General features: G+C 37.5%; 1 protein-coding gene across 4 annotated transcripts in view; it reads right to left on the bottom strand.

Moving 5' to 3' along the window:
- dnajc24 (DnaJ (Hsp40) homolog, subfamily C, member 24) overlaps positions 1–23,855 on the bottom strand; it is a 71,373-nt gene that overhangs the window by 43,058 nt on the left and 4,460 nt on the right. For 2 of the 4 annotated variants that reach the window (XM_051692506.1, XM_051692503.1), the window contains exons 3-5: positions 21,910–22,048; positions 14,344–14,412; positions 14,128–14,252 (exon numbers count right to left, since the gene is read on the bottom strand). In XM_051692506.1, the coding sequence (XP_051548466.1) occupies positions 14,128–14,252; positions 14,344–14,412; positions 21,910–22,048 (333 nt within the window). Of the gene's footprint in view, positions 1–2,888; positions 3,860–11,147; positions 11,582–14,127; positions 14,253–14,343; positions 14,413–21,909; positions 22,049–23,855 lie in introns of those variants that run through there. The other 2 variants (XM_051692505.1, XM_051692507.1) reach the window with 2 other exon arrangements.

The following is a 23,855-nucleotide window of genomic DNA, read 5'->3' on the forward strand; positions in this document are numbered from 1 at the left end:
GTACATTCATAGAAAACAATTGTTTTGAATTATAGAATGCACCATGTCGTCCACCAGACACGTCAGGTGTGCGACCCCGTTGATTGTATAGATCAGGGCGATTCAACTATGGTCAAGGAGGGCCACTGTTCTGCAGAATTTAGTTCCAACACTAATCAAACGCACCTATCTATATTTTTAAAGTAATCCTGAAGAACTTCCTGGTCATGTCTAGAAGGGAACCATCAGGCTGGGAAAGATTTGCGAGAGCTGCATTAGCGGTTTCTAAAGTTAGTTTTAGGTTTAGGGTTAGGTTTACGGGTAGGGATAGGGGTATGCTTTCTGCAGGACTCCAAGAAAACACAAACACAGTGTATGAATATTGCAAGCGACTCTAGCGAGACTTTTCCCAGCTTGATCCCTTCTAGACTCGAATAGCCCTGGAAAAGACTGATCACAGAGCAGCACTTCTGGACATCCTAAAGCAGGGATGAAAAAATAGGCCACTCAAGTGTGGTGGACACTTCATATAACACATATATAGCTACAGTCTGCAACCACCACCTGCTGCCTCTCATTCCAAATTAGCCTCTGTCCCTTGGTGGAGCTAGAAGACCAATAACCAATTAAGAGATTGGCAATGAAGTTGCATCTCCAAACATGCCCTGTACGGCCAAACTAATCCTTGTTTCATATCATATTCAGCTTTCTGTTGTTTCTTAGCAAGCTGTCCTCCTCTGAGACATAGTGTTGCTGTGTCTTAAAGATGGAGCGAGGTCTGCCTTGCTAAACACAGAAAGCATCTGTCTGCCAATCTGTATGACATGCTTTCATTTAAAAACAGGCACATGAATGTGTGTGACTAGCAGCTTGACATACAATAATTATCAGCAAGGGAGGGCAGAGTGTGTCTTTGGGATTATGTGTTAGTGTGTGTGTGTGTGTGTGTGTGTGTGTGTGTGTGTGGGGGGGGGGGGGGTGTTGCTTGATTAACAAGCAGGAGTTATTTTTAAATCCAGGTCCTGACATGTCCAGGCTTGCGATGGTGAGGTGGGGGCACCTTAGGGCCTTGCGGCTTCACGATGCACCCATGCAGTCGCTTGCCGAGTCTACGAGCACATCAGGGACACGATGCCATTGTGACTCCCCTTAACAACTGCTTTCACAACAAATGTGTAAATAGCTTTTGAAAGCAAATCATGACAAAGTCATGACTCAAATACACCAATTCATAAAACTGACTTTAAGCCAGGTACATTCATAATTCAAATGACCTAAAATGGTTCTTTATATGTGATTACTGGATATTTTGGCATACAGGAATGTTCCAGGTACAATACAGGTTAAGCTCAATCGACAGCATTTGTGGTATAATGACGATTGATGATGAAGATAAATACTTTCAACTTGTCACTCTTTTGTTTAAAAAAAATAAAAAATCTAATTTAAAGTTAGGCACTTGAAATGTAAGTGAATAGGGGGCCAGTCCATAAACGTTACAATACGCAACATTTCAAAAGTATAGTCACAAGAAGTAAACATTATGCAGTACGTATACTTTAGAAGAAAGTCCAAGGCATCTTCCGGTCCCAGAAAGTTAAAAAGCCTTCATTCAGATCAAAGTACAAGGTCCTTTCAGCAAGTAGCATTCCAAGAAGCTTTCTTTGATCTAATTATGCAGTACGTTAACAATTTTAGTGCGATACAATCGGCGTTATGGCATTTACCAAATTAAAGGGTCTACTGTTAGGTCTTCATGACAACGAAGTTGTAATATATTGGATATAACTTTACACAGGTATGGTTAACAAGCGATTTTATGATATTTAAATCATGTTAACATGTATAATGTTTACATCTTGTGGCTATAGTTTGGAAACAGTGTGTATTTTAGTGTTCTGGACTGGCCCTATTCACTTCCAATAAAGTGCCTTACTGTTACTGTGATTTTTGCTTTTTGTTTTTAAAGAGCCCATATTATGTTCATTTACAGGTTCATAATTTTATTTTGGGGGTCTACTAGAATAGGTTTACAAGCTTTAATGTTCAAAAAACACATTTTTTTTTTCATACTGTACGTTGCTGCAGCACCTCTTTTCACCCTCTGTCTGAAACTCTCTGTTGTAGCTCCAGCCTCTTTAAAGCCTCCCTTTCCGAAATGCGCAGTCTGCTCTGATTGGTCAACTGGCCCAGTCTGTTCTGACTGGTCAGCTGGCCCAGTCTGTTGTTATTGGTCAACCATTTAAAGCGCGTGTCAGAAATGTAACGCCCCTTACCATAATCGAGTTTCAGCTCCCGAGACTTCCTGAGCAGCGCATTCCTGAGGTGGGCATTATGCAAATGCATTACATAGTGACGTAGCTATATCACGGAAGTAATGGCTGGACTGCAACCAAAAAATGGACTTCCCAAAAGATTTCTGTGGGAGAGAGTAACTCCCTTTGGCGTGGACTTTGTGCTTTGTAACTTTGCAGACCTTTTACATGCACAAACAGCTATATTACACATTAAAGGAAAGGTAAAATCCCAAAAAACAATCTTTAAATAAACTCATTATGCCACAAATGCTCTCATTTGAGTTTAATTTGTATTGAACCCTGGATCATTCCTTTAACTGTCTTTTCTTTTTTTTCTCTCTCTCACACCCTCACACAACCACACAGGTTTAGCATTGCATGAGGGCTGTTAGCATTATTGCCAATTGAATGGATAGGATGATGGGCTAGGCAGTAAACCACTGTCTCTCTAAAAGACTCTGTCAAAAAAAAAAAACAGACAAAGACAACACAAGCATGGAGCCATCAGATCCCAACACACATTCTCAGCTCATTCATCAAAAAAGAGACAAAATAACAGAACCTTAAAGGTGAAGTGTGTGTATTTTTTCAATGTTGACATACTTTCTCCTATCCCAGTTTAATGTGCAGAGGCAAGTAGTAAGCCAAACACAGTTTGACTTCCTGAAGTGTGTAAACTGTGGTGCTTTCAAAAGATTGCTCAAACAGTCCGTTTTTTCAAACTGTTTGTTTGGCTTGAGACTGGGACAGGACTACCTATTTGCACGAACAAAGGAAGACCGAGGTCAGGGCGGAAAGGAGCATTTGGAAAACTTGTTTGGAAAACAATCATTATTTTTTCCATTCCATTTGGCACTTCTTGTGGTTCATAAATTATACATTTCACTATTAAGATACATTGTTGTACTACTTGATGTTACAAATTATCCTCAGTAAAATTGTATGTGAATTATGATTATTGGTGCCACATAATTTGAGAAACTGATATTGGCTGATGGCTCATGATCTTTTCAAAAGTGTTTAAAATATAGTTTCATTGTGATTTGCATTAAGTCATCACATCTATATGAACACAGAATTCTTTGAAATGCCTGCAATAGTAAATGCTGATTGTGACAGGGTGAGCAAAAAGCAGACATAGTGGGTGTGGCATTAGGCTTCAGAGAGGCATTTTTAAAAATAATAAATCAACATAAAATGTTGAAAAATGGGGAAAAGTGTACAAAACGGGGGGGGGGGGTCTGTTAATCTAGCAGTGAATGGGGCTCAGTGTAAGTAAGGGAAGTGTCCAGGATGAGCCGTGGTCCGGTGATCGCACAAGCTCCCCACATAGGTTCCGGGGCGTGAGATGCGGTGGCTTCTGTGGCAGCCTGTCTATCCTGGGGCCACAGTGAGTGTAAGGGGAAGGCGGCCGAGCTTCCTAGTCTGTCAGCCGTAACACATGCTGTCATCCCTGGCGACACATCTAACTTGTGACCGGGGTTCCAGGGGAGCACGTCTGGCGGAGCACCTAATTCAGATGTTACCCTTCCCGCTCAGCTCCTGGACCTGCAAGGATGTCCCGCTTCAGCTTTCCATCTAACCTGCAAACGAGGGGGCGAGTGAAGTTACTGTTGGTGCCCAACTGCACCATCTTCGCTCATAAAAGTGCCCGCATTTTCCACCACTGTAGTGGGGTAAGCAAGAGACAGACACATTTGGTGTGGCGTCAGGCCTCACAGAGTTATTTATTTTAAATAATAACCGGACACCACCCATTATACCAGGACCTTATCTCTCGTCATTCCCCACTTACACATAGCCCTATTCACCATGAGGATCCCCCTTTATTTTGGACACTTTCCTCATGGACACTACATTTTCCCAATTTTTTAAAATTTTATGTTGTTTATTATTTCAAATAAACGGCTCGCCAAGGCCTGACATGGCTGCCACTGTGTCTTTCTCTTGCTCACCTTGCCACATGATGCACATCCATACTGTACATTGGTGGATTTATACAAATTTGCCTTCCAAGGTTTCATCAGATCACAGCCTAACATCTAAGAAAACATAAGAAAAGACGATGTTCTCTACCCTTTAGCTCATGATTTAGATTTACAAAAAGGTAACATGCTGGTCTCTTTGAAAGTTTGGCTGAACAACTTTGAGCTGAGAGGCAAATCCATTGCCTTTCCAAAACAGGGAAGCCATTTTAAAGATTTGAGTTCGGATATAAATCAGGGAGAGGGGTGGGAGTTTTCTCTTTTGTCCAACCAATATTATATCTCAGTTAAAGGAGAGAGTATGAGACGAAAAATGTGATGAAAGTTCATTCAAAGAATTCCTGCTCCTTAGAGTGCAAGCTTCAACTGTGTGTATATTACCACGTGCACCTTTTTTCCACTTGTCAACATCTCGCATTTCGACTGTGTGCATTAATTTCTCCACTGTATTTTACACAGATTATTGCATCAATCTCAAACCTCTGCTGATCAGGAACAACCACAACAACAGCAAAAATTGCATGAGGGATTCACATCGATCTCAAACCCTCGCCGCCCAAGAACAACTATAACAACAACAAAAATAACAGTTGCAGTAAGTAATGGCATCTGTTCATGTTATTGCTTCCTGCATTGCATGCAACATGTTTACTATAGCTTCTCCCATCAGCAGAGAGGGATTTACATGTGATAAATGTAAGGAATTAATCAGGCTGACGGAGAAGGTTAATGAGTTAGAGACATGCATCCAAACGCTAGTGGAGGTCAGTGAGAAAGAGAAGCCGGTAGATACTGTTTCGGATGCGGGTAGAACAACGAGCAACACATACACTTTGTTTCCTGCTGTAGAGCCCCCTGCAGCAGGGCGTTTGGGTGACGTCTCGGCGGCATACTCGCTCAGCAAAGCGACACCACTCTTGGTTCCTTTTAGGGTTTCCAATCGATTCTCCCCACTCAGTGATGCACACACTGAGAATCATGTTGAAAGCGCCCTTGTTATAAGAGATTCTATCGTAAGGAACATAGAAATAGAGACTCCAAGCACTATTGTTAAATGCATTTCAGGGCTTGGGCGTCTGACATCAGATCAATTTTACAACTGCTGGCTAATGCTAAACATAGATTTTCTAAAATTGTTATTCATGTCGGCACTAACGATGTCCGGCTTCGCCAGTCGGAAATCACTAGAGATAATGTTAAAGAGGTGTGTGAACTTGCAAAAATTATGTCAGACACTGTAATATGCTCTGGCCACCTCCCTGCTCGTCATGGTGATGAGGTTTAAAGTAGATTAGTGTCACTGAATGGCTGGATGTCTGAGTGGTGTCCGGAGGATAACATAGGATTTAAAGACAATTGGAGTTTTTGGGGTAGACCTGACCTGCTAAAGAGAGATGGACTTCATTCCTACAGGGAAGATGCCACTCTCCTCTCTAGTAATTTGGCTCATAGTCTTAATAGTGATAGTATTTGATTTAATGGGGCCCAGGTCAGGAAGTAGACAAACTGGTTAATCCAAACGTCTGCTAGCTGCCTTGAGACATCACACAGGTCACGTAAACTACAACACAGAGACTGTATCATCTAGATATCACATAGAGACTGTGTCTGTTCCCAAACTACCAAACACAAACCCCTCACTAAATCATTTAGGAAAAAAAATGTATTACGGTAAAACTTGAAAATCACAAAAACATTTAAGATAAACATCATATTAAAAGTAGGGCTACTAAACATTAGATTTCTTTCAACCAAAGCACTAATTGTACATTTAATTATTACAGATCATAGTTTGGATTCGCTCCGTTTGATTGAAACCTGGCTTAAACCGGATGAATATATTAGTTTAAATTAATCTACTCCCCCAGGTTATTGTTAACATGAGTCGAGGAGGAGGTGTTGCTGCAATTTACAGTGAAGATTTTGGTGTTACTCAGAGGACAAGATATAAGTTTAAGTTTAACTAATAATGCTTAATGTGACACCGTCAGATACAAATAAAAAATCTCTGTCGTCTTTTGCCCTTGCTTCAGTATATAGATCACCCGGGCTGTATTCTGATTTCCTTTTAGCAAAATCAGATCTAATAGTTACTGTGGATAGAGATTTAATTGTTGGTGACTTCATTCACATAGATAATGAAAATGACACATTGGTATTAGCATTTAACGATATTCTCAACTCTCTTGGAATCAGACAAAATGCGACAGGACCAACTCATCACCATAAATCACTAGATTTAATACTGTCGTATGGAGTTGATACTATAGAAATTCTGCCACAGAGCGATGACATCTCAGATCATTACCTCATCTCGTGTATGCTGCAATCAGCTAATGTTACTCAATCTTCACCATGCTATCATTCAGGTAGAACTATTCTTTCAACCACTAAAGATAACTTCACTTGTAATCTTGCAGATTTATCTCATATATTCAGTAAGAACTTGATGTAATAACAGAAAATATAAATACAGTCTTCTCTAGCACTCATGATAGTGTCGCCCCCCTTTTTAAATTAAAATTAAACAAAAAAGCCAGAGTACAATGATCACATTCATGCTCTCAAGAGAGCAGCTCAGAAAAAAATATTAGAGGTATTTCGCAGTGCATGGAAGGATAGTGTCTCTAACTATCCTTAGGACATGTCCCAAGAAACTTTAAAATGGCAGTTATCAAACCGCTTATTAAGAAGTCACAACTTTGGCTGATAATTTGGAGAACTGGCTGGATAATAGACCGATTTCAAATCTCCCATTTATATCGAAAATACTAGAAAAGGTAGTGTCTTCTCAACTATGTTCATTTCTACAGAGAAATAGTATATATGAACAATTTCAGTCAGGATTTAGGCCCCATCACAGTAAAAAGACTGCACTTATCAGAGTTACAAATGACTTGTTCTTATCATCTGATCGCGGCTGCATTTCTCTTCTAGTGCTTTTAGATCTTAGTGCTGCCTTTGACACCATAGATCACGACATTCTCTTGAATAGGCTTGAGAATTATGTTGCCATTTGTGGACTTACATTAGCATGGTTTAGGTCCTATTTAGCAGACCGCTACCACTTTGTCTGTGTAAACGAGGAATTGTAAAATAAAAACAAAGGTATGGAGTTCCACAGGGATCAGTTTTAGGACCTTATAAATGCTTCACCGGGAGATATTATCAGTAATCATGGAACAAGTTTCCACTGTTATGCCGACGATACCCAACTTTACATTTCTTTGAAACCCAACGAAATTTCACAATTCTCCAAATTAGCAGTGTATCAATGAAATCAAAGATTGGATGGCCAAAAATTACCTCCTACTCAATTCCAACAAAACAGAGGTATTAATTATTGTACAAAAAAACCTAAAAAAATAAGCCGCTAAAATATAATTTAACTCTCAATGGATGTACTGTTACATCGTCTTCTACATTGAAGAACTTAGGTGTTATATTTGATACCAATCTGTCCTTTGAAAATAAAATTTCCAATGTTTGTAGAACAGCATTCATCCACCTCAGAAATATTTCTAAGTTACGACACATGCTCTCTGTTGCCGATGCCGAAAAACGAATTAATGCGTTCATGACCTCAAGACTAGATTATTGTAATGCATTACTGGGAGGACGTCCTACAAGTTCAATAAATAAACTTCAATTGGTTCAATATGCAGCATCCAGAGTGCTGACTAGAACCTCTGAATGGTCTAGCTCCGCAATACTTAAGTGACCTTCTACCACACTATATTCCATCACGTTCATTACGATCGCAAAATGCTGGCCTGTTAATAGTTCCTAGATTATCAAAATTCACAAAAGGAGGTAGATAATTTTCCTATTTGGCTCCTAAACTATGGAATAGTCTCCCCAACACTGTTCGAGATGCAGACACACTCAGTTTAAGTCTAGACTAAGGACTCCTCTTTTCAGTGAGGCATACACAATTTATCCATCAACTCACAATTAGGCTGCTTTATTTAGGTCCGCCAGAACCAGAAACATTTATCATAATGTATAACTCTGCAAAATATTTATGGCATCTACACTAATATTTTTCTATTTGTTTCCCTGCCTCAATCTCGGGATTCATATCCCGAGCTTACCAGAGCCAAAAGCTACATTCCTGCTTGGTGTCGAACTCCACTGCTACGTGTCTCTTGAGTGATGACGACTAAATGCAGCCGGTGCCAGCCAGACATCACTCTCTATTACGATGAATATCAGAGGATGAACTGATGCCAGCTCCAACCATAAGACATGGGATACTTCATATGCCACTGCCTGAACCTTGGACTTAGGATAGACCTCACCAAAATGACCTCCTAGTTGAACTGCAATGCACCTCACTGATCTCTGCCTGCATCACCTTGGTCTAATGATGGACTACACTCGTAAAATGGAATACATAGACAACGGCTGCTCGATTATGGCAAACATCTGGTCAATATAATCACGATTATTTAACATGATTACTCATTGACTTTGAAAACATCATGCATTTACTGAACTTTAAAAAATAAACTTGTCTTTTTAGCTAGGTAGGGGAGGAGGCTATTGTCATATGATAATTATTTTATGTCACATATGGTAGTCAAATAAAGGAAAGCCTCCAATGCCATCATTTACAGCAGGGGTGCTCACACTTCTATGGAATGAGACCTACTATTTCATCATGTTATTGCAGCAATATCTACCACGTACAATAAAGGCTATACGTTATCACCAGGGTTGGGGAGTAATGGAATACATGTAACAGGATTATGTATTTCAAATACAAAATATAAGTAACTGTATTCCACTACAGTTACAATTTAAATAATTGGTATTTAGAATACAGTTACATTCAAAAAGTATTTTGATTACTGAAGAGATTACTTTGCATTTTATTGTCATTTGTTTCATTTAATATTTAGTCCTTTCAGATGGAAAAATGTACACATATAAATGATGCGATCCAAAGTGCATTTGAACAGCGGTGAAACACTTTCTTATGATGTGTTACATTCATACGAGCAGACAGAGAAGTTTGAAGTAAGTTTGGAGCAGAAGAAACAGAAATAAACCTTGTGTAAATTGTCAGCTTTACGCTAAGCTAAAATGCTATTTCTAGCCATTTTACATGCACGTTACCAGGCACGATCATATTTTGTTATCAAGAAAATTCACGTTGGATCATAATTTATTTTTTTCTAGTAAGACCTTTGATATTAGGTCAAAAATCAATTTGATCTATCTTGTTTTAGAAACAACACTGCATAAGATACTTTGGTTTTTCAGAGAATGTATTTTTAACATGTATTTTGTCTTACTGTACTGGCAGAGTTTTTATAGTCAAAACAAGTGAAAAAATCTACAAGTGTTGGAAGTAGTAATCCAAAGTACTTCGAATACATTACAAATTACATTTTACAGCATGTATTCTGTAATCTGTACTGGAATACATTTCAAAAGTAACCCTCCCAGCCCTGATTATCACAATACCAACATTTCAGTAGTGAAATTTGATGATTCTCAACACCAGCTTCAAAACCACAACAAATAATAACACTAACTAATATGTTAATTATGGAAGAATAGTTTCAAGTTCTTAAGTACAGTAAATAACTAATATTGGCATTATATTCATGCTGGTTAGCCAGAGGGGAACTGGCCCCACAGTAATCCTGGTTTCTCCATTAACCAACATTTTATTGAGTTTTGTGTTCCTTACCGCAGTCGCCTTCGGCTTACTCACTGTGGTTCTAAATACAATTATTTATTTATTTATTTTTATACACAATTTACAATCATATTTAATCAAACTACACAATGATGACTAAGACTTTATAGACATTACAGTTTAATTTTCTTTTAGTGCATGATTTTCTGTAAAGCTGCTTTGAAACAATGTGTGTTGTGAAAAGTGCTATACAAATAAAAATGACTTGACTATTCAAAGCTACCTGTGAACTAAGACTGAGATCAGAGAAAGTCCTACTTAGTTTGACAGAGGTTTCAGGTTACTTACTATTCACACAGATGTAAACACAACACAATGGGAGCTTCACACCTTCAATAATGGGAGTATAGTCACCAAACAGTGGAGAGTCATGGGTCTGCTTAACTAGTGTGCTATGATTCCATTTCACCCCCTAAGAAAGACCTGTCAGAATCTAAAAATAGAATATGATCCCTTTGTATTGATGGTGAGGTGCCATCAAAATTAGGAATCTTTGAAAGAAATGTTACATATTTGAAAAAGTATTGCATTACCCAATAAAATTGTGTTTCATAAAATTATGTAAAAATAAAAGTAAATGGTTCCTCCATAAGTTTGAGCCTAAAAATGAATACAATAACTTCTGTAAATATTTCTGCCAAAAATAGTTCCAATAATTCTGTTGTTGACTGTCAATGCCAAGGACTGGTCATCAACATACAAATGTCAATTCACTGTCAGTAGTCACAAAACCTTTTACCACGAAACTGTCAAGAAAATGTTCTGGTCGTATTTAAACATTTTGCATAAAGAAAATGAAAATTTTCTAATAAATTCTTATATTCCGATATTACTATTCCCATTGTTTTATATGATTTTAATTACCACAACCATACTTTTTTGTGTTTTTTTATTAAAATCAACAAAAAAGAAAGGCTGTACCAAGGGAATAATAATATGACTTATAAATCCTTTACAATTAAATATTTATTTTTATTTCACATTGCTGTAATGACAATATCATAATGACCATCTTTTTTCGCATTATGGTAATGAAAACTAGGGAAAATATAAACAATCAAAATGGTCCAAGAAAATAACCTTCATTTTCTTCTAATTTTTTCTAAAATCTAATTTCTTAATAGTTTCTTTTGGTTTTGCAGTAAAATACGACCAGGACATTTCATTACCCTAATATCCTAGTAATCAAGCTAATAAAGATGAAAGAAAATACAACATTACCATGCAAAGTATTATGAATTACTGTGATTGGTCCATCGTCATTAACACTCATAGAAGGACACTGATTCAAACTAAGACAGAGGCTCAACTGACTGGCCAAGCCAACAAGTGCACACTAGGTTAAAAGTTAGATCCTCTCAAAAAATAGAATGATGATGTCCATCATTGCACTATAATGTGTTGTTGATCCTGTCTGCACATATAGCGGGAACCGAGGACTTAATTAGAGCTTTGACAAGCCAACTCTCCAAAAGTGATGAGATTATCCGTAATTGATGTCACAATCGATTACAGTCGGTTCATTGCAGGTCCACTGGCAGGTCTAGCCTCAGTTCAGACCTCAGGACATTGATGAAAAGTGCAGTTTTGCCCCGTTCAAGCCGTTTCTACTGTGGGACGACAGATTTTAGCAAACAGCCTAATGATTGTTTGAAGTTTAATAAAGCCATGACCCTATTTCAATGCTGCAGCCTTGCAGATCCCCCCAAAATTGAGTGGACTGGAGAACAATAAGGCAAAGAAAAGCTCATCATTAACCAGAGGGCCTTTTTGACCGGTGATGTTTGGAGGCAGTTTGTGAATTCATTGTCGGAGGAGGAAAAAATGCATTTATTTACATGCAAACATAGTTAATAAGAACTAAGATTACTGAGCCACTTTGTCCACACAAACACAGGGGAGTAGATGAAGGGGGCTGGGTAAGCAGCATGTTTTTTTTTTTTTTTTATCTTTTGGTAAACGTCTGGTCTGTAAAAGAGCACGTCTAGCTCTGAGCAAACAAGCAAAGGGCTTTCTGAGAAACTAAGAGGAGTGTCTGGTGTGACCCAATTCTAGAAACAGTTATTTGGTGATGCGCTTGCTGTAAGGTACATGTGAGTGAAATGAAATAGGTTTTGTCCTGTGTATCCCTTTTGAAAAAAAAGGATAATGGGAAGGTATTTCTGCCATGGCAACATCTTTCATTTTGAGAATCTAAGTGTCTATTCATTAAATATAACATCAAAGAAGCAATGGTTAAAGCACATCTCTGTAATTATTATTTCTTTATGAATAAATATTTAATTTAAAAATGTTTTAATTAAAAGGTATGTTCCGGGTTCAATACAAGATCAGCTCAATCGACAACTTTTGTACCATGATTACCACAAAATACATTTAGACTCATCCCACATTTATATAAAATATAAATAAAGAAAAAAGTAAAGTAAAATTAGGCATTTAAAAATGGAAGTGAATGGGGCCAGTCTGTAAATGCTAAAATACACAGTGTTTCATATGTATAGCCACAAGACATAAACATTATAAGTTAACATGATTTTAGTGTGATAAAATTATGTGTGTTAAGTTATATCCAATGTTACGATGTGTGTTATGATGACTTTTACTGGGTTTACCAGCGTATCTGGTAAATAACATAACAGCAATTTTTTCACACTATAATTATATGAACACGTATAATGTTTATGTCTTTGTAGCTATATTTTTGAAACAGTGTGTATTTTCATGTTTATAGACGTGCCCCATTCGCTTCCATTATAAGTGCCTTATTGTAACCTCGATTTTTACTTTTTAAAATAAACGAGGGATGAGTTGAAATTATGATTTATGATTCTGCCACAAATGCTATTGATTGAGTTTAACTTGTACTGAACCTGGAATATTCCTTTAAACAATAAAGTACAAGAGGCTATGCTTAATTGTGAATATAGTCACAACTAAAAGTTGTTAGGCATGACATGCAACCCCTTCAACCATGACTACATTCAAGTGCTTAATTGCTTTTATAAACAGTCCCTTCATAATAAAAATATTAAATGGCACAAAGGTTCATTAAAAACGTACTGTATTTTACAAAGCAAATTCATTAAGCAAAATCCCTCCACTAGAAGACATTTGTATAGTCCCTGACACATAGGCAATAACAGAATGTGTCCTCTATAGGTTCTGTGCAGAATGCAAAATATGCAATATGCATATACACTACTGGTCAAAAGTTTTGAAACACTTACTCATTCTTTATTATAATTTTTTTTTTTCTTCACATTTTAGAATAATAGTAAAGTCATCAAAACTATGGAATAACATAAATGGAACTATGGAAATTATGTTAATAAATCAAAACTGTGTTATATTTTAGCATCTTCATAGTCACCCTTTGCCTAGAATTTGCAGAAATGTACTCTTGACATTTTCTCAACCAACTTCTTGAGGTATCACCCTGGGATGGTTTTTAAACAGTATTGAAGGAGTTCCCATCTATATGCTGGGCAATTATTGGCTGCTTTTCTTTATTATTTGGTCCAAGTCATCAATTTCAAAAACTATTTTTTTTTATTTTTTATTAAATTTTTGTTTTATAATGAAATAAATTAATATGGTGGCACAATTATATTTTTGTCTACAAAACTAATTTCATACATTTAAGCATACGCCTTCAGATCAAAAGATTTTTAAGATCATGAGAAACATTTCAGTCATGTTTCAAAAGTTTTGACTGGTAGTGTAGGTGATCATGTGTTTCACACCGGGCTGTTACTATATCGTGTATAGTGTGTCTGGAATCCGTTGTTGACCAATCAGCAACCAGGAACTGAATAATCGAATTTATAAAATCTTTAATATTTGATATCTCGAATTTATTGTATACTTTGAAGTTTGAATTTTTGTAATTACAAATTAGGACAATTCCTTATTCCATGCAGAAATGTTTTCGAGGACAACCGCTTAATTCGACATAACATCATCATTGCTCATAGATGCCAGTCTCTTATTCGGTTATGAAATGAATACAAGATTTTGAGGTTGAGGATGGTTTCTTCCTTTTAAAATCTACTATATGTTTTGTCCATAGAAAATCTCCCATTTTAGAATATGCAAGAGTTCAATAATAGTCCAATAAGAACTTTGAAGTAATTATCCAAAAGTATCAAGTAACCTTCTGAACTTCAATGCTGAGAGAACAGGAATCGCAGCACACAACTGTCTCGGCTTCCTGCATCTCTTCCTTATCTAGGATGAATTCTCCACCACAGCGACAGCTGTATGTATAACATTCAGCGTCTGAAAAAGAGAGGAGATGCCTTATATTTAGAATCCAGGGATTCCAATTTACAACCAGTAAACTTAAGGACTAAACGGAGCATTGACTAACCACTGTCCCAGTTCATGTCATTCAGTGTTATATGAGCATCCACTGGCCAGCTCTGTTTCAGTTCACGTGCTGCAAAGAGAGACACAAATTCTGATGTTAATCAAGCACAATCGAAATGGCAGGAATGAGCTAGAACATGTTTTGTTTTGTGGAGACAGAAAAATAGAAAACAATTGCATTTTGATCATGTTGAATGGCAGAAAGCTAATGCAGAATGACAGCCAGAGTCGCTATTAACATTTACTGCATTTTTTCCAAATAATGAAAGTGAAAGGTGACTGAGGCTGATATTCCAAAGAAGGTTTGGAACAAATGACAGAATTTTCATTTTTGTGTGAATTATTCCTTTAACAAAGTACTAAACAGACACCAATATGTACTGTATTACCTTGTATAGACAATACATTACGAGCATTTCCAACAGTAACACTTGCTTTGTCAAGCACCACTTATGTGAAGAAATATGTATCTAAATGTTATCTGAGAGTGATTTATTTCTTGCAGAAATAAAGGTTTCAATTATCACTTTGAATTTCTGTAAAAAAAAACAAAAAACAGGCCGCAACCTCTGAGCTTTGGCAAGATAAAAGAGCGAGTGTGGTATACTCAAATCACCAATAAGAAATTTCCAAAGCAATCCTTACTCATTTAAATATTTAAGCAATAATCATGAAGGAGAGGTGGGCTGCTGTTTCACTTAAGAGATTTAAACTGTTAGAAAAAGGGAATCTGCAAAGTCTTTTGAGGTCATTCAGAGTGTCCTTGCAAAGCCTTAATTTCCCTTCCTGCTGCTATGAATACACGCAAATGAGTAGTCCTAAACTATTCATTGAATATTGAAGCAGGGAATACTTTATCTCAAAAAGGTTTGCTTTAAAAGCTGCTAATAAATGAATTTGAAACTAAAAACAAGCGTGAAAAAGCGCAATATGACAATTAATTGTCAAGAGGCAGAGAATGAAATTAGTTCAATGAATTCAAAATCTGAGATGTAACACTTCCATGTAACGTTTCTTGCCCCTTTCTGGTAGCCTGTCGGAGATCCTGGCAATTAACAGGTTTGAGTGCCACATTTGATCATGGTTTTCTTTAATTAGGTAGGGGAATGTCCTAAGTAGGTGCCATTCAGTTCTGGCAACTAATTTCTCATAACTCATTCCGACAGGTAAAAAAAGAAGCTGATATGACAGTACATAGAGCTTTGCCTTTGAATTTACTAATCTGAATTGTCTCACCCAAAAATTCTGTCATCATTTATTTACCCTTCAAGTCATTCTAAACTCATATGAGTTTCTTTCTTTCATGGAACACACACACCAAAAAATAAAAAAAATAAAAAATAAAAAAATATATATATATATATTTTTTTTTTTTATACAGTTCTGGAAAAAATTAAGAGACCTCTGCAAAATTATACATTTCTCTGGATTTATTATTTATGTGTTTGAGTAAAATGAACATTTTTGTTTTATTCTATAATTCTATAATTGTTTTATACATTTCTCCCAAATTCCAAATAAAAATAGTCATTTATTTGCAGAAAATGAAAACTGGTCAAAAAAAAAAAAAAAGATGCAGTGTTTTCAGACCTCAAATAATGCAAAGAGTTCATATTCATTTTTAAACAATACAGTACTAATGTTTTAACTTAGGAAGAGTTCAGAAATCAATATTTGGTGGAATACCCTGATTTTCAATCACAGCTTTCATGCGTCTTGGTATGCCTTATACCAGTCTTTCACATTGCTGTTGGGTGACTTTATGCCATTCCTGGCACAAAAAATTTAAGCAGCTTGGCTTTGTTTGATGGCTTGTGGCCACCCATCTTCCTCTTGATCACATTCCAGAGGTTTTCAGTGGGGTTCAGGTCTGGAGATTGGGCTGGCCATGACAGGGTCTTGATCCGGTGGTCCTCCATCCACATCTTGATTGACCTGGCTCTGTGGCATGGAGTATTGTCCTGCTGGAAAAACCAATCCTCAGAGTTGAGGAACATTGTCAGAGCAGAAGGAAGCAGGTTTACTTCCAGGATAACCTTGTATGAACTGCCCAATTCCAGGCTTGCTGAAGCACCCCCAGATCATCATCGATCCTCCACCAAATTCCACAGTGGGTGCAAGACACTGTGGCTTGAAGGCCTCTTCAGGTCTCCGTCTAACTATTAGACAACCAGGTGGAGGATCGGTGATGATCTGGGGGTGCTTCAGCAAGGCTGGAATCAGGCAGATTCATCTTTGTGAAGGACGCAAGAATCAAGCCACGTACAAGGTTATCCTGGAAGAAAACTAATCCGAGCTGCTTGAATTTTTGTGCCAGGAGTGGCATAAAGTCACCCAACAGTAATGTGAAAGACTGGCAGAGAGCATGCCAAGAGATTTTCAGCTCTTTTGGTCCATACAATGCAAGTGAATGATGCTCCAAAAATCAGAAGTCAGCATAAAAGTAATCCATAAGACTCCAGTGGTTAAATTAATGTCTCCAGGAGCGATTTGATAGGTGTGGGTGAGAAACAGGTCAATATATAAGTCCATTTTAACTATAAATTCTCCTCCCTGCTTAGTCTCCACTTTAACTTTAATTTTCACATTCGTCATGCATATCGCCCCCTGACTTAAATATTGATCTATTTCTCACCCACACCTATCATATCACTTCTGAAGATATGGATTTAACCACAAGTCATTTGGATTACTTTTATGCTGCCTTCGTGCTTTTTGAAATGTCAAAATGTTGGCACCCATTCACTTGTATTGTATGGACCTGCAGAGCTGAAATATTCTTTTAAAAATCTTAATTTGTGTTCTGCAGAAGAAAGAAAGTCATTCACATCTGGGATGGCATGAGGGTGAGTAAATGATAAGAGAATTTTCATTTTTGGGTTAACTATTCCTTTCAGACTGTACAGAAGAGTTCCCAGATTCCCAGACAGAATCGAAAGCCTAGTCAGTTATAAAAATAAACTAAATGATGAGTAATTACCTGGACCTGGGTAGCAGTTTAAAATGTAACTGACTACTACGATTTAGAACTGAATGTAAGATTTCAGTTGCAACCTAATGCAACCTCACTAAATTAATTATTAAATAAATAAATGTATTAATTACCTTGCAATATACAAATAACCTCAAGTGACAAAGACAAAATTCCTTGACGGATTTCTGCTTTGTCATTAATTCAGAAATACATAAATTATCTGATGATGTACATGTGCATTATAAAGACTTTTCCTGTGAAAGTTCTGTTCATGAATATTAATGATGGAAAGCATTCTTGATGAATATTTATACATATATTCATCAGGAATTTATTTGCATTTATATATATTTCTTAAACCTGTGAAAGATTCAACTAACCAGACGTGGCCTTTCAAATAGAAGTCACAGTATTTTTACTGGTGGGGACCCTTTGGATTTAAATAACTATCACCCTATATCCAAACTTTCTACTCTTGCCAAGATTTTAGAGTAAACTCTCAATTGAAACAGTTCTTGGCTGACAATAATATCTTAAGTGAAATACAGTCTGGTTTTAGATTAGGTCATAGTACCATATCTGAAGCTATGTTGGTAACAAATTATATTATCAATGCCTTGGACAGAAAGCAGCATTGTGCTGCGCTGTTTGTTGATCTGTCTAAGGCATTGGATTATGTTAACCATGAGCTGCTGTTAGGCAGACTCAGTGATATTGGGTTGGGTGTCAAGGCTATAGAGTGGTTCAGGAACTACCTTGCAGATAGAACCCAGTGTGTATATACAGATGGGCATAAGTCAAGCTTTTTGGAAACCTCTAAGGGAGTCCCCCAAGGTTCAATTTTAGCCCCTGTCTTATTTTCTATTTTTATAAATAAAACTGGGAAGGACATTCCAACAGCTAAAGTGCATTTTGATGATACTATAGTCTACTCAGTTGCCTCTTCTGATCAACTGAGCCAGGCAGTAGATGAGCTTCAGATTGCTTTCCAAAAGCTGCAAGTCTCATTGTATGATCTTAAGAAAACCAAATTCATGATCTTCTCCAGAGCACACTCTCAGATCTCAGATAATGTTGGCATTCATACTTTAGGAGGGGACTCAATTGAAAAAGTATCATCCTATAAGTACTTGGGTATCTGGGTGGATATTGTGGATATTTTAGAGTGCATATTGAGCACCTAGTAAAGAAGCTGAAGATTAGGCTGGGTTTTTATTATTGAAATAGGGCCTGCCTTAATTTAGCATTAGGAAAACGCTTGTACAGGCTATATTCTTAAATGCTCTAGACTATGGGGATATTATTTACATGCATGCTGCCTCCTCTATATTTTGCTGCCTAGACTCTGTTTATAATAGTTCTCTACGTTTTATAAACAATTCGTTGTCTTGTACACATCATTGTGTACTTTATGATTTGGTCTCTTGGCCTTCATTAAGCTTAAGGAGACAGCAGTATTGGTATATTTTTATTTACAAAGCCATACTGGGTAAACTCTCTTTTTATCTGTGTAATCTTCTATTACTTATCAACAGCTTTTATGATTCTGACTCCTCTAGATGGCTACTCTACAGGGTACCCAGGATTTGCTAAGAACTTGGTAGAACGGCTTTCTCTTATTTTGCGCCCAGGTCATGGAATAACCTTCAGAACACTTTACAGCTTAATAATTTTGTCTACATGAGAGAGTTCAAAGCTTTGATCAAAAACGGTGTAACTGAAGAGTGCAATTGCTATACATAAGCTGGATTTTGTATTATGTATTTGTAGTCCTTTGTTTGTAATAATGCGTTTTCATTTTTGTCCTATCTGTTTTTGTTGTGCTTGATTTTATAATTTTGTTAATTTGTAATGGTGTGCTTTCTTGGCCAGGACTACCTCGAAAAAGAGATTTAATCTCAAGGGACTTCTAGGTTAAATCATTGTATTATTTGACATCAAGTCAATAATGACACACATTTGGCTGTCTAGTGAATGACTGCAGGGTAGGCTACTCAAGTTGGATGTGGATTAGTGTATCCTTTGCGCTGGCCAGAATCTATCCCAACCTTTAAGCAGACCATGTAGACTTGAGCAGAGAGCTGATCTTATTTTTACATCTCCCATAAAACTAAAATTTTAACTGGAAAATGGACTCAGAAAAAGTTTGGTCTCTTTTTTCCTACAGTTCATAACTGTTGCAAGTGGTAGTGCACCCATTTTAACACTCAAAGAAGTGTGAATTCTCAGCATTTAAAACTAGGGTTGGGAAAGAGAACCATTTTAGAATAAGAGCCTGTTTTTGTTCCCAACCACAGTTATCTTCATGATTTTCAGGACTTTGGTTCTGTTAAGAGTTCTTGAATGTCCATTTTCCATCAACGTGGACGGAACATTAAATACGGTAATTTTCATGACATTGTTTTTTTTTTTTCATGATGGAAGGAACCCTGAGGGTACTGCTAAATCTAATCAAATACAACATTCTGAAATGTTTAATTTATTTTCAAATATTTATATAATTAGGCAAACCTATATATAATCCTTGCTAATAAAGTGTACATAAAGTGCATGTGATGTCGGAAAAAAAAATTTGACTGCTTCCAATTGAGGAGGAAAGCTCCATCACTCCACTGTATGCAGCTGAGACCTGGCTTTTCTGTGGACGCTCTCTAAATGTAAATTCTGTTGCTGTAGCGAGCTAAGTTAGCAAGTAGCTGTGCAAAGTGTTCTCCCCCAAAGGCGATGCCACAGCTCCCCTGTTAATGGCGCAAAGGACCCTGGATGTACACTTATTGAAGGTCCTAATGGAGGGCTAGGGGGAGCTTTTTCCTTAGGCGAGAGAGGAGAGAATCAGACTATCACTTCATGTAAGAATTGGCCATGTGTGACAGACCTGACCTACATTCTCTCTCGCACTCTCTCTCTCTCTCTCCCTCCTCCTCCACTGCAACTACACACAATTCTCGCCTGCTCTTCTGTAAGGAGGCATCTGTCCAGAAAACAGAACTCCTTTCTTAGATATTTTAAATAATGTATTTCAGACAATTTTTATCTTGCCAAAATGCTAATGACCTCTCAAGTTTGTTCCCTTAATTATCTTTAATCAACACTGATTTTCTCAAGTAACTGTGAGTGGTGCTTGACAATGTAAAACTCACCACTCTGATAGTAGGATGTTGTGGGTGATACCAAGTGCATTGCTATGTGGTTGCTAGGGCATTCTGAGTAGTTGCTAGAGCACTGCTAGGATGTTTAAGGTGGTTGATACAATAGGTGATTGTTTACTTGTCAAACGCAAAAGAGACAACGCCAGAGGTTGCGCTAACCGAACATTCTCCGTCATTTACAGATTTTTAGAAACACTGACAGATAATTTTAAATGCTGTCCATCATTTTCACAGATTAACAAATAATAAAAACATTTTAACCTAGAGCGTCAGTTTTGACTTCACTGTCTCTCTCACATGCTCCCACAGTGTGTGCACCGTGTTTATTGCCTGGTAGTATTAAGATGTTTATTAATAGGCGCCATCACCATTAACACCTGGTAATATGCGTCTCTGTGCTCGGAACGGTGTACGAATTTCAAGGAGAGGGTCTCTGAATTAATGCCTGCATGCATCAATCATCACGTTAATGTGTTACTGCATGATTAGTGTGTTTATTATAATAAAGTGCAAAAAGTATAGCAACAAAATGAAAGCACAAAAAAAGCAGTGCATCGTTTCAACCATTTACTTGCATTTAATCTAAGTGCAGACAATTAGAGCAGTACCAGCATTAGAGCTTCAGAGTTGTGTGTGTTTCTCATATGTGACACTTTATTGTGATATCAGCCACACTGAAAAAGTTCTGTGAACTTTTCAAAAATTCTGATCGGACGTTTATTTCCTATAAAAGCTGCACGTAACCGGTAAAGTTTAAAAATCTTGTTTTAGCGCAGCGGTTGATTGAGAGATAGAACTTTTACCCAAGAACTCCTTGGTTTCACCAGACTTGCGTTTGGGGAGTTAAAAAATATGGCATTTCAGCCTATCCACTGTCATATGCCATTTTAATGGATGCTATGCCTCTGAATGTAGTACTTAAAATTAAAACAAGTATGATGGATAAAAATAGACCATAAGTGACATTTTACTAATCAGTCCGTCAGAGTGACGGATAAAGATTTTTTCAAGTGCAACCTCTGACCAACGCCCAAGTTTCTATGATATTCTCATCCTTAGATATGGGTCAGATCAAACCTTCAATTTAAGTCTATGGGATATTTTTTGTCTGTTTTGTCATCTGTCAGCTAAAAATGGTAAGTCTGATCACTAAAAAAGTGATAGCTCACCTCTCCTCCACACAATTTGCGGTTCCAATCATCTCCATAGCACAAATGGTGCAGGATGGCTTAAGGTTAGGGGTTTATTCAAATCCCTAACTATTGCTAAAGTGTGATGTTTAGCAATAGTGATGCAAGCACAACTATGCATTTTCTAAACTAGATACAATGTGGGCCATAATGACTGTACATTACACTAAACCCCAGTACTGTTCAACATGTAGAAGGATGAGACTGTAAATGCACAAAAGGAAAGACTGTTGTAGGATAGGAAGGGAATGCACCCCGTAGTTGGAGGTTGTACTTATTCCTGCTCTCCTCATTACTCAAGATCTTCCAAGCTTGGTCAACATCAATGAATCTCTGCAGGTGCTGCTCTGCCTCCCCTTCTGATACACCAGGCCTCTGCTTGTCTGGATGAAACTACCAATCAGAATGCAGTCAGGCAATTAACAGAAATGATAACCAAAGACACTCATGCAGCTTGATTGAGACAAAAAAATATATCATAGAATACATCATAAAATACTTTTTCCTATCATAACTTATTATGCATAGGTTGATTCCCCTGAAAAATGTAAACATTGTGGCTGTGATACTTTTAAAATACACTCTGTTTGTTTGAGCATCCCAACCATTCCGACATAATCCAATTGCGTGAGTTTGGGATCGGACTGTCTGTTTGTCCAACAAATGTAAGACAGGGGAGAGTTTAGAAATCAGTCATTTTTGCAATTTGTTTGGTGATGCAATTGGAGGAGACATTCACATTTAAGTTCAATTAAAAACAAACACAGCAGAGATCGCCACTCAGAAAAAAATCTGAGATATAGAACATAGACTACAAGATGGAAAACAAGACAATTTCTCAAGCTGTGTTGACGGCAATTCATGGGCAATTTGCTGATGGACTAGCTGTGCTTTTGGACAATTTACCATGGAAGGAAGACTAAAGCAACAAATACAGACAGTATTGTGGGATAAAATGCAAAAAATATATCACTTAGGACAGATATGTCTTCTCAAAGACAGAACTGGACAGGGCACACGGTTAGAAGGGCAGAGTCCGTTTCCATCCTCCAGCCAAAAACACTAATGCGATCTCCACTCCATGTCCTAGAACTCGACAGATCTATGCTTACTGTAACATCACGGCTTCACTAAAATAAACATGGAATCTGTGTTCTTTTTCTGTTTTACCAACTAATGTCTAATGCAATCCTCTAAAGTTAGCTTTAGGGGTAATTTTGAGACCCCCCTCTGGCTTGGATGTAGTATTACAATACTGAGTCATTTCTTTCCTTGAGGATCTACAGAATGTGGGCTGTGGCCATCAATTAGTGGGGGTCAAGGGTCAGATAAGCCACAGGGCTCTTCATTCGCCCACTGGCGAAGAGCAAGGTTGAAAGGTGCAAACGTAAAAACTTAGATCCTTTCAAGCAGGCATTCAACCCAACTCTGATTATGCTCTGGCACTGGCGAGCAGAGCGTTGCGTGTGTTTTTGTATGGTCGCTATAGTTCAGAAGCTGCAGCGCCGCCAAAGTCGGGTAATGATGCATGGGACGACACTTGGCCACAATAACCAACAGTGCAGGGCAAGCCAATTACTGTCCACAGCAATTATATTTTTAATTTTAAGTAACAGGAAGACCAAATTCAACTAATCATTTCAAGCAATTACGTTTAAAACTAATTAAAATTTAAGGGTGCCTGTTCCCCCCCTCCCTTCCTCCCACCTCTCTCTGTTTGTGTTTTTGTTTTCACTTTGTTAATGGGCAGCCAGAATGCGATGAGAAGTGAAACAGAAAAGCAACTGTAGCAACAGGCCAAAAATTAACTTCCTGATTGAGAGAATCATTAACCATTCCTTGTCATTCCAAATCTGAGGCAGCGTTTCTGCAGAGTGGGAGAATGAGGGCAGAGCACAGCACTCAGCCGCCTCGTAACCTCATCTTGAGAAAAGAGGGGCCAAAGAGCTTTAACAGATTGGTAGTTAAACACATTTACTTAAATGATTCATAGTGGCAATCCAAATGATTGAAGCCTTTTGGGAGTGGGTTTTATTTCAGCCCTAGAACTTTCAAACATTGGCATTACATTCCAAGCAATATATTGTGCGTCCAGAGGAAGAAAAGCATTATTTTTTACTCAAAATCTCTGTTTAATTAAAAATACCAGAATAAAAAAAGCATCTAATGGGGCTTTTCCACTGCACGGTACGGCTGGACT

Source organism: Myxocyprinus asiaticus, chromosome 48 (genome assembly GCF_019703515.2).
Source record: "Myxocyprinus asiaticus isolate MX2 ecotype Aquarium Trade chromosome 48, UBuf_Myxa_2, whole genome shotgun sequence".
NCBI classification, from domain to species: domain Eukaryota; kingdom Metazoa; phylum Chordata; class Actinopteri; order Cypriniformes; family Catostomidae; genus Myxocyprinus; species Myxocyprinus asiaticus.